Below are 12,715 nucleotides of genomic sequence, written 5' to 3'. Positions count from 1 at the left end.
GCGTGTCAGCTCGTGTATCTTTAATTTGCAGCAAACGCTAGCTTTTTTTGTGAGAAAAAACAATCGTTTCAACTCATGCGATATTCCATATGCATTCATGGTACATTGTGAACAGTAATGTAAGATATAATAATTTTAACAGTTTCTGTCAAATTTTTTCACAATGAACTAAATAACGCAATTTGATGAGCGAAGTACAAATCCATATGCGCCTGTCCCTGCTAAGTAATATATAGAGTACTTTTTAACGAGTGTATCTTCAGATAACAGACGAGGGGGCTTGTCCCCCGAGTCTGATATCTGAAGATGCACGAGTTAAAAACTACCCTATATGTTTTGTATCATCGTTTTCAATGCACTGGGTTACCCATGATATATCAACATTTTATTATCTACCATTTTATATGACCAATGAAAAAAGAGCATTCTAGAAGTTTTGCGCACTACATTTGAGGAAAGTTCCATCTACCTCGCCCTTTTAAGCCAGGTTGTGATTTTATGCTCTCGCAATTCTTAGTTTAGTTGTGTATTTCATTTTGAGCCATTAGTGGATGTATAAGCAATTAAAAAATGATCAGTTTTCTTTAATGATTTTTATAGCTGCTTTAAACATTTCACAGAAACTGTTATGTTCTTTGAACTGCATGAATTTGTAAATGATAAATTAAATTTCCTTATTTTTTGCTATTCTTTTTTTTTTAAAGTGTGATCTATCAGAAAAAATAAAAAGTGTGATATATCACAGATACAACACATAAAACTGTTGTGTATCAAGAAAAAATGAATTGCTGACATCAAAGGAAAAGCTCACAAACAATGATACAAATGTATTAGAGAATCTTTTCTTTGGTTTTGGGGGAATTTTTTTGATAACATAATTTACATATGTACGTAAACATCGCCCCGTTTGTTCTCAAATAATTTTTAACTCGCGAGTACAACTCTATTATGAGCCCTCTTCGACATTTGTTTCCAAGTGTTCGCATCATTTTGTCAACATGCATTTACTGAGGCAGGCCTATATAAATGTGCCAGTTTGTTGCGACTCGCAATTAAAATAAACACTGGTTAGAAAGTGTCAACCAACGCAATGCTACATCGACTGTAGCGTATACATCCATGCTATATTTGCGATAAATCATGAAACATGAAGGCAACAAAATGTGCTTCATAGATGACTGTAGTATTCTGCTGAGCTACAGAACTAGAGCTTTCCGGAAATATTGCCGGGATTTGCGAACCTTAGATATATTGTCTAGTACATGCGAAGAATAAAATCAAATTTATGTACACAGCTGTAAGGTAAGAAAAACGTGCGTTCAACTTGGATTTTGTTTGTTTGATGTTTTTAAAAACTTATTTTGAATAATTAATCAATATTTATTGTAAGTTTACTAGAAAAGTTTAATGTAGCAAGTAATTTATGCGTGTTAAAGTGTACTGAAAAGCGATAAAATATACATGTGACTTTCCCGAATTCATTCAAATGATTTGAATAAATCTATAGCTAAATACAATAGAATAAATGTACTTTAAAACGTTGATTAATGAAACTGCCGCGACAGAATATTGTATGATATTTTTTTCAAATTTTCATTCACTTTCGTTGTGAGCAAATGGAAACAATCCACTAAAGTCGAAGATAAAATATTGTTTGACTCCTCTGTTTCATGATGACGTGCATTCCAAAAGCAATACGAGTTTTATCAAACAGGTTATTGTAAACCCATTCAGTTTTCGTTACACCTAAATGTATTAAATGACTATGAGGACAAAAGCAAGTGTGATGGTCCACAAGACTGCAACTTTTTTTCCCGTGAAGAAATTGAGGGAAATGCTGTCGAGAGGGACAATAAACATACTACATGTATGCCGAAATAGTTAGTAAAAACCTGATAAGTATTTTATCATACCAAAGCTTTATTTGTTCTCGTTACTTTGAGAAATCTACAATATATTTAAGCACAATAGTCCAATCCACACTTTGCAAAAGTTGTTCCCCTTTCCGGGGTCAACCAAAATTAAAACGGGCAAAAACCAAAATTCCCTACTACAAAGGCTACAGTGATAAATCTATGGGTTTTCCCCAAAAGATGACGGCCAAGAGACACAGCATGTGTAAAATGTGGATTTAGATCACAGCTACGATTTCCACAGAATTATCCATGTAGGAAACTCACGACCAGTTGTGCGAGTAAGCGTTAAGTAATAGTACGTAGGCGATACTGGCCGCGGTTTTCGACGACAATAATTATAATACATATACAGTTGAACTTCGATATCTCGAACACTGATATCTCGAATACAATGTTTATGTCGAAGTGATTTGTAAGTCCCAACCACTTATTTTTTAACGTATTTTACCCTCAATATTTCGAATATTTGGATATCTCGAAGTTTTAAAATAGTCCCATCCAGCTCGAGATAACGAAGTTTGACTGTAATATGCTACTTTCAAACGACGCCACCGTCTAACAGTACTTTCATTTATAATGATAATCCTTATAGATATACAATACTATCTAAAAAGTATTATGTAAGCCAGTCCGATTAAAAGTTAAAAAATACTTACATTTTGTGAAAAAAATTGAACAAAGCACTCCCATTTCTTTAAAAGTTAAGTTGTCTGTTGCGATACAATTTTAATCTATAAGTGGTTGTGTTCCTTAATATCTTACTATAAGGGGTAAAAGTCGGCGTTTCCTGTCCTCATATTTAAGTTGAATGCAGTATAAAGTGCTTTAGGAAATCGAGAACTTGTCATAATCCCCCCACCCCCTCCATGAACCTTAGAAGCATTTTAATTTCTGAATATAAAGGTTTTTTTTAGGAATTCCAGTGTTCTAAAGGTAATTTATATATTTCAGAGAAGACAGTTAAGGGAATGCAAATGTATAATACAAACGTAATCGAAAGTATATCGATGATATACATGTACAACAGTAAAATACAAGCCAGCCCCCCCCTCCCCCCCCCACACACACAAGATGGAGCTCTGCCATTCAGCAAACTGACGGTTTACTATTTTGTTTCTGCTGTAGTGGGAGCAGTGAAGATGCACGATTGGTTCAAATGGCCATTGATTAATTACAACAGCATTTGACATAAAACAGAGTAGGGGGAGATTGTCCAAACCTCTACAATATAGAATGGCACGGTAAATTTCACATTGCAAAGTTACTGAAATTAAGCATTGGTACCCCCCCCCCCCTCCATCCTGATCCCCGGCAAACAAAATTATCAATCGAACCCACAGGCACCTACCATTAGAAATATTTCATATTAAGGTGGCCCGGCTCACTACACCTTGAAATTTTTTCTCAAATCAGCAGAAAATTACATGATTATGATAGATATCATAATGTATAAGAAGTATTTATATAAAGTCAAATAGGCAAAAATTGTGCAATTACATTTTCGAAAATTTTATTCAAAAATGAAGAAAAGCTCCAGGCGGATTCGAACTCATCTGCGGTTCAGAAGCCCAATTTAATACTTTAACCACTGACCTACGACAACATACAACCCAATCGAACGATATAGATAGTTTAACAAAACATTTAAATCTCCATCTTGTGATGTAGTGTCTTAAAAAGTAAAAGTCTAGGTGTAGTGAGGTACCTTCAGAATATTTCCTATTCTCTAGGTTTCATCACAGCACAAGAAATTATAATACTTCATTTATAAAAAAGAAATAAGCCTGTGCTCATAACACTTGGAAAAAGTTTTTTGGATTTGGTGCTTCAACACAAAAATTGCATGCAAATAAAGGGCCCCTTGCCTTTCAAAAACTGTGTCTGAAATTGAAGTTTATTGAGACCAACTAAATTCAGTGATCAAATCATTCCAAGAATTATTCCACAGAACTTTATAATGCTGATGTGGATGAAATCATTGATATTCAAGGTGGCTCAATTTCTCTGAATGATCAGGGTTATCGTAAGTGCCAGCACAAAAATGTCAATCCACATCAAATCATGAAACTTGATCTTTGATCCTTAATGTGAATCTATAAAATAATATACCAATAAATCCTTAAAAACTGTCAACCAACAGAAAATTGTCACCATCCCAATGTATTAGCATGTGAGGACCTTGGCAGCGTCAGAACAACCCCCCCCCCCAACACCAGAAAAAAATATTATCAAATTCACATGCATGTAGTAATGTTATATAATGAGAGCAGATCTTGGACCCCTCTCCGTGGCAAAGAAACTTATACCCACCTGAACCCCCACCCACCCCTTACAAAGTATATTTTGGAATATGCACTTTGTTGTCACTACTATGTACCTTTGCGTAATTCTCTGGACAAATAGAATTATATGTCAAATTGTACTTTCAAGTTTAGGACATAGTGACCGACATGATAAAACACAAAGCGAGAGAGAGAGAGAGAGAGAGAGAGAGAGAGAGAGAGAGAGAGAGAGAGAGAGTTATAACCAATATACATTCTTTAATAGAGATGAAAAGGCCCTATAGAAGCTGAAAGACTCAACAATACAACAATCCTTACAGGTAAAGACAGGACTCTTAATTATACTTTGTAAATGATTTCCATGGACAGACAAATGAATACTATTGCAGAGAACTTTTTATTTCAATTTTTACTTTTGAGATTTAGGTTAATAACAATAATTATACATATCCTTTTTAATTTGTTGAAATAACATAGTATCTACAATGTAAGTAAAACATTGAATCACATAAGATTACTTGCACCATAACCACCAAAACCATCAATCATTAGTTGCTATCAATTCAATGTTTTCAAAAATTCTAGAATTTCTAATCCGGAAGTCCAGTTTACGCCCTGAGCTTGTATTTTCAGTCCATCCTTTCCTTCCTCTGATTCAGACTTCAACTTTTGGATCTTCTTCCAGAGCCTGTAGTTAATTCTCGGACAAACCACATCTTTTTCCGACAGGCGGAGTGCGGGACAAAAGTCGTTATTTCCGTCCCCAACCAGTACGACACACTTATATTGTGTTCCTTCCCGCTCCTGTGTTTCTTTATGATCCACCACTATTTGACCCTTACACAGGTTGACAGTACTTAGATCACACCAGTCCTGGGTGTGGTAATACTCTATAGTCAATCTTCCCTCAGCGTCATATTTGGCAGGATTTGTATACACTCGGGAAAAAGCATTTTTAAGACCGGTTTCAGTTAAAATATAATCAATAAACTCCGAATTCGCATCGGAAACAATTATACATTCATGGCCTTTTTCGGCTACATGTTCGATGAGTTCTCGCATGCCATCCGTCAGCGGAATTTCGTTCATGCATTCTCGGTACTGTTTAGCTGTAACGCCATGTGTGTGGAGGTAATCAAATATAAGTCCCATATAATGGGTCCAACCCAGGTCACTATAGGTTTCCTCGATTTCCTGGGGAATCTTCCCGCCGGGGGCCAGTCGTTTACAATACAAGTCACTATTATCATCAATCACCGTGTGATCAAAGTCAAACACAAACAGGATTTTTTCTGAAGTCATCTGAGAATGAAAAGAAAATAAAGAATAGTTTCACCCACTATAAATAACTGGTATTCATTAAAAAATTAAATTTCTGTACACTCTCTGTAACACTTATTTTGATTGCAATGACACTTTTTAAACAGTTTCAAACACCTAGTAAATAATTAGTGTTTAACATTTCAAATATAAATAATTTGGAAATATTTCTTTAAAAAATACATGTACTTATAAAGCTACTGCATAATATGTCAAACAAACTTTTGACATTTTTTTCTACAGTATTGAAGGAAAAAATCACTTCTCATAAGTGTATGTTTGAAGTACAGGCAGTCAAGAAAATTGGGTAGCCTGTGTTTTATTCTGAAAACATACATGTAGGTGTCGGAATCGGCAGGGGGATGCTAGCGGAGGCTTAGTCCCCTCCGGACCCTTACTTTTTTTGCAAAGTTATACATAACCATAACCAATTTTTTTTTTTGCTTGTTAACATTTTTGATAAGTTTACCCCCCCCCCTTTCAATTTGCTTCTGACGCCACTGAAAATAATGCAAAGAAACATTATAATTTTTTTATTCCTTAACCCTACTCTTCCCTCATTCAGATCAGGCATCCCTTTTAAAACATTTAGCTTACCTAATGAAACTTTTAGATGCTGTTATATAATATGAAATGAAGACTTTGAATCTAGACACAGGCAATGTGTCTTTATCAAAAGCCTTAACACAACTGATCAAAGAGAAAATGAAGGACCTTTATAAATATAATATAAAAACCAAAACAGACACCTAATGATAGTTCCAATGACACACTATGAAAGTGAAACCAGCAGTCTTTATATTAGTCGTTCCTTATACAATTTGAAACCTCATGATTGTTGTTAATGCAGTTCTAGTTTTACTTTCATAACATGGCATGTATTAGTCAAAAAAAATAAGAGTCACTAAGTGTGTTAAAACTTTGATTTGCTTCAGACTAAAATGATGCGAGGCGATGTCATTGGATAAAAGGCCTCGCCTAAAATTTTCTGAACTTTACTGAAATACATGAACTAAATATTTGCACTAAAGCCACCGGACCATACTTTTAGTACAGTACTTTATATCAAATATCATTTTATATGTCATCTGAAATATCATTGATGTGAGCAATACTAAAAGGGAAAATTTATCATGCATTTAATGAAAAAAAAAAGAACCCGACATATATGTCCCTAGAAAACTTAGAAACAACAAGGTTGATGTTAAAGTATGGGGATGAAGATTTTTTCGTACATTGATTAAAATATGGGGCGCTCTCGAGTTTATTGTTCAAGAAATGTTTCTGAATGTTCGGTCTACCCTACCACTTTTGAAAAAAGCCCGATTAAGATATTAGCTCACTGCTCTTTAAAGCACCCTTGTCATAAATATTTATATAATCAAATACTATAATACTATAATTTTTAACTGGAACACTGTCATCATGGTCATTATTAACTAGTACATTATATGCCTTGTTTCAATTTGTCTAAAGTTAATATGTACCTTATTACAGATAACTACAAAGTACCTAGGTCTGTAGGCTTTTTACTAGTTATGGAATATTCTCGAAAGTTCAGACAGGAGAATAATTATGTATCCATAAATCAGTTCACACACCAAGTATGCATGTGCATGAAATGCATAAGAAATATTTTTTTAAACCCAAATAGCATACATACTAATTCAATATAAGATATCTTGAAAGTTACGAAGAAATAAGAAATAATTCCGAATTTTTAAGACTCACTCTGATAACCCAGTTCTCTGACCTGTTACTGGCGCCCCCCCCCCCCCCCCTACACACACACACACGGATTAGGATTTTCATGATTTTGAAATGTATCTATTTTTTCTTGTCAAGATTTCTGATGATAAGTCTAGCCCCCCCCCCCTTTCAATTTGCTTTCGACGCCACTGTGGTATAGGTTTTACTTGTAACCCCCCCCCCCCCCCCCCCGAAAATGAGGGGTCAGCTTTTTTGAATGAAAATAAAAATATCTTTGTTGATAATTTTATGAATTATAATCTTTCAGATTATATTTAGTGATCGAAAAAAAAACCACAAAAAATAATTTACGGAGAAACGGCAGATGTTTTCTGCTTATGGAGACGGAGTTTGTACATACTCAGATATATTCTTATTATCCGGATTTGATCGAAATTGGTTTCACTTTTACAATTTTTGCGGGAAACTCGGATGAAAAAAAAACTTGCGACGGGGATATTGGTGAAGAGGTTAGCATTTCGAAAAGAAAACGATCTATCATCACCGACGTAATTCATTTCACGGATTAGATCTGTATGTTGTAATATCTACACTAACAGGTAAAGATGACTTGATGTGTTTGAATAATTATGTATTTAACATGGTTTCCTAACATCGGAAACGCCGCGAGCGATTATAATTGTTTTGATGATAATTATCAGTTCAATTTAAAGAGTTATTGAATCTAGAGTGACAATTTGTTTCATTTTCTGGGCTTTCAAACAACCAGCCCTACTTTTTAAATACCAAAAAGACGTTTTTAATCATCGCTACAGCAACCAGGTTTTTTTTAGTAATCGAAGCTTTTTTCGTTTACGCACTTATTAATTTGTATGTTTGGTGATTTTAAATTGTAATACAATACGAAATAAGTAAAATTTAATGCAATTTACCTTTTATTAACGATTAAATTCCATGAAAAACACAAAAATATCACTTTTTAAGCATTGTCCAAACGTCCAACTTCGAAGAGAAATAACTTTCTTATATGCAAATAAACCCCTATTTCGTGCAAATACGATCGATTGTAAATTATATCCTGGGTCTTTTAAATGATGTTAGAAGTCTGCCAACACATGCAGCACTTTGCAAAACGATTTCTTGTTGACCCCATGTTTTCATCGAAAAATTGCCATATTTTGTACCAGTGCGCATGCGTAGACTCCCAAAACGGAGTCCAAAATGCTTGCAGAAATTCACTTCCGTTGACTCTGTTTTGTGAGTCCGTCTAGACTGCTGAATGGAGGCCAATTTTGTTCCGTCCGAATTTCCTCAATTGTTTGATGACCAGTTTTAGAAACAGTTAATGAGACTGTATCGTCCCTGATTATAATTACTAATTAAATTAGTGTTGTAACAAGTACTTTATTAATAAATTCTATTTTCAGAAATTTAAAGTTATCAAATGAAATAGAACTTTCTGTCTAACCCAAAACAGCCTATCATAGCCCATTTGGGAGATAACGTTAAGTTCCAACCTGTTTATGTAAATTTTGTCTATTGCAAAGAAATCAACAGCTTGTTGTTCTGAATAAATACAGCAAACTCCAGGCAAGCAGAATATGTCCAGGGTTTGACATTAAGTTTTTTATTTACTAGACCAGTCGGGCTACCTCAGCAATTTTTCACTAGCCCTGACTCTTTAACCACTAGCCCTGACCAATATTGACAAAAATAAACTAAAAGTTATAAACATAAAATAATATGTAAACGGTGTGACCGTTGGACCGAGCGCAGATTTAACACAGTGCAGTTTGATTTTTGTAGAATAAAATTTATTTGAAATGCACACAGTAGGATCCGCCTGGTTGCCTACTCAAAGCATTAGCAAAAGTTAAACGAAACGGCGCGTGCTCAGTCTACATTATGACGTCATGTTTCAAACGAATACATGTTTTGTCTTCGGGAATAGATGAAGAGAGTTACGTTATTCCGAACTTTTTTAAAATTTCTTCTTTCATTGTTTATCAATTTAATTCATATAAATACCTCGGTAATAAAATTGAATACCTTATTCAGTATCTAAAAAACCAGTTCCTTGATATTGATGTTTTTATTTTCTATCTGATAATTTGATAAGACATACATAGAACTAGTCGTGTTTCTTGACTGAAGCACTATTGAAACTTATCCCTTGTCCTCTTTTATTTCTTTTGATTCAAATTACCTTTTATTTAAATACTGGAACATTTTAATCGAGTTTAGGGGCAACAAACATCGATAAGTACCTTTCAAACAATGATTGAATTAACTTTTTAAAAACAAAATGGCTGCCAATATGGCGGCGCCCAGGACTGGAAGAAATTTGTTTTGGCCTTAGTACCCCTGATTCAACTTTCATTTTTCAATGATTTTAAGGTCTTCCGTTTCCAACGGAAGACCTTATAGTGATTGTAATGTTTCTTATTATTAAGGTCTTCCGTTTCCAACGGAAGACCTTATAGTGATTGTAATGTTTCTTATTAAGGTCTTCCGTTTCCAACGGAAGACCTTATAGTGATTGTAATGTTTCTTATTATTATTATTATTATTTTTTTTTGTCCGTTTTTTGTCCACAAGATTTCTCAGAGATGGCTGGATAGATTCTCTTGAAATTTTCAGGACTGATAGAAAATGATAATATCTCTAGGCGTTTTTTTCATTTTTTCAAAATTCACTTCCTGTCGTCCGTTTCCTGTCCCGCGACAAAAAGCTATGGACAATGAGATCTCAGAAACGATAAAGACTTGAACCTCCAAACTTTGAGGGATGATAGACCTATAGTTGTAGATGTGTTTAAACTATTTTGTTTTGTTCGTCGTAACTTCCGGTCGTCACCGGAAGCTCTTCAAAAATTATGCTTTTACGCATTTAATATATTTCTCGGAGAATTGAAGTATAAGTATACATGCTTACATATGTCATCTATCCGATGATTAATAAACATAAAAATTCTACTTCCGGTGAGATATCTCAAATATCTCATGAAGCCTTTTTTAAAATAAATGTTTGAACCCCGAGATCTCAGAAACTGTAAGTGATCAAGACACGAAACTTACAGGGATGATAGACATTTGATAGAAGATGTGTTTAACCGTTTTTTATTTTGTCGACCGTCACTTCCGGTCCACACAGGAAGAGTTCAAACAAATCAAGTTTTTTAAAAGTTTAACCAGATTTCTCAGAGATGGCTGGATGGATTTTCTTGAAATTTTTAGGACTGATAAAGAACGATAATATCTCCAGGTGTTCTTTTCATTTTTTCAAAATTCACTTCCTGTCGTCCGTTTCCTGTCCCGCGACAAAAAGCTATGGACAATGAGATCTCAGAAACGATAAAGACTTGAACCTCCAAACTTTGAGGGATGATAGACCTATAGTTGTAGATGTGTTTAAACTATTTTGTTTTGTTCGTCGTAACTTCCGGTCGTCACCGGAAGCACTTCAAAAATTATGTTTTTACGCATTTTATTTCTTTAACACAAAATTGAAATATAAGTATAAGCGCTTTCATATGTCATCTATCCGATGATTAATAAACAAAAAAAATTACTTCCGGTGAGATATCTCAAATATCTCAGGTACTCTTTTTAAAACAACTATTATTACAGCGAGATCTCATAAACTGTAAGTGACCAAGACACAAAGCTTACATGGCTGGTAGACATTTGATAGAAGATGTGTTTAACCGCACTCATTTTGTCAACCGTCACTTCCGGTCCACACCCGAAGAGTTCAAACAATTCAAGTTGGTTAAGAGTTTAACTGTTTTTGTTTGACAATGTAAGACAAATTGATAGCCAATAAAGTCCTGTTGTGTAATGGTTAAGAAATACAACTTTCATTTTCATCAAACACTTCCGTTTGTCCGTTTCCTGTCCCGAAACAAAAAACCTTGATTCCTAGAGATCTTAAAAACGGTGACGACTTGAATAATCAAACTTTGTGGGATGATAGAAGTATGTATGTACATGTGTTTACACTATATTGTATTGTTCGGCGTAACTTCCGGTCGTCACCGGAAGCACTTCAAAAATTTGTTTTTTTTCCAAATATTATTCATTTTACATAAAAAGAAAATAACAGTATACAATCTTACATATGTCATCTATATAATGCTAAATTAACAAATAAATTTTACTTCCGGTGAGAAATCTCAAATATATCTGTGTAACTTTCATCTTTACAAATTTGATGTCCGCGAGATTTTTGTCTCTGTAAGTGATTCAGACCCGAAGCTCTCTTGATTAATAGAAATTTGATTGGGGATGTGTTTAATGGGTTTAATTCTGTCAACTTTAAGAACCGGTTCTTACCGGAAGGGTTCAAACAAATCATGTTTTTAACAAGTTTAACTGATTTTATTGGGATTTTCATCTAGCCTGATAAACAGTGATGTACGCTAAGCAAATGTACGAGAAGTACCAGCTTTTGTTTTTATTAATCACTTCCGTTTGTCTGTTTCCGGTCCCGACACAAAAACTATTGTTTCAAAGAGATCTTAAATTTGGCAGAGACGTGAGCAACTAAACTCTGAGGAAGGATTAACTTATGATTGTACAAATGGTTAACATTTTTGTTTAAATCGGCGTTGCTTCCGGTCGTCACAGAAAGTACTTCAAAAATTGATTTCTTTTTCATCCTCGTTGTTTTACATGTAAGTAACGTCTGGATATATCATTCACAATAATTATCATATCCACTTCTTTTTCTATGTCAGAGAAGCAATGTCTTACAGTTAAATTGATACATGTATATCAAAACGGAAGACCTTTTTGTTGCTTTTGCAACAAGTGTCTAGTTATTATTATTATTATTATTTTTTTTTTTCCTTTTTTTGTCCACAAGATTTCACAGAGTTGGCTGGATGGATTTTCTTGAAATTTTCAGGATTGACAGAAAATTATAATATCTCTAGGCGTTTTTTTTCATTTTTTCAAAATTCACTTCCTGTCGTCCGTTTCCTGTCCCGCAACAAAAAGCTATGGACAATGAGATCTCAGAAACGATAAAGACTTGAACCTCCAAACTTTGAGGGATGATAGACCTATAGTTGTAGATGTGTTTAAACTATTTTGTTTTGTTCGTCGTAACTTCCGGTCGTCACCGGAAGCACTTCAAAAATTATGCTTTTACGCATTAAATATATTTCTCGGAGAATTGAAATATAAGTATAAATGCTTACATATTACATCTTTCCGATGTTAACTAAACATAAAAAATCTACTTACGGTGAGATATCTCAAATATCTCATGTAGCCTTTTTTAAAACAAATGTTTGAACCCCGAGATCTCAGAAACTGTAAGTGATCAAGACACGAAACTTACAGGGTTGATAGACATTTGATAGAAGATGTGTTTAACCGTTTTTATTTTGTCGACCGTCACTTCCGGTCCACACAGGACGAGTTCAAACAAATCAAGTTTTTAAAAAGTTTAACCAGATTTCTCAGAGTTGGCTGGATGGAT

General features: G+C 34.3%; 2 protein-coding genes across 3 annotated transcripts in view; one reads left to right on the top strand and one right to left on the bottom strand.

Annotated features, from left to right (window-relative positions):
* Positions 1 to 12,715, top strand: part of LOC128163636 (uncharacterized) — a 163,388-nt gene that overhangs the window by 35,505 nt on the left and 115,168 nt on the right. The window lies entirely within an intron of this gene.
* LOC128163643 (pyridoxal phosphate phosphatase PHOSPHO2-like) lies at positions 4,580 to 7,277 on the bottom strand. 2 transcript variants are annotated; one of them, XM_052827267.1, is made up of 2 exons: positions 7,250 to 7,277; positions 4,580 to 5,500 (listed from the first exon to the last, which is right to left on the bottom strand). In XM_052827267.1, the coding sequence occupies exon 2, from the start codon at positions 5,498 to 5,500 to the stop codon at positions 4,757 to 4,759; it is 744 nt and encodes a 247-aa protein (XP_052683227.1). In that variant the 5' UTR covers positions 7,250 to 7,277; the 3' UTR covers positions 4,580 to 4,756. The 2 variants fall into 2 exon arrangements, with proteins under 2 accessions (XP_052683227.1, XP_052683228.1); XM_052827268.1 differs by lacking the exon at positions 7,250 to 7,277 and adding an exon at positions 6,116 to 6,192.

Source organism: Crassostrea angulata, chromosome 9 (genome assembly GCF_025612915.1).
Source record: "Crassostrea angulata isolate pt1a10 chromosome 9, ASM2561291v2, whole genome shotgun sequence".
NCBI lineage: Eukaryota > Metazoa > Mollusca > Bivalvia > Ostreida > Ostreidae > Magallana > Magallana angulata.
This window is presented reverse-complemented; position numbering and strand designations above follow the sequence as displayed.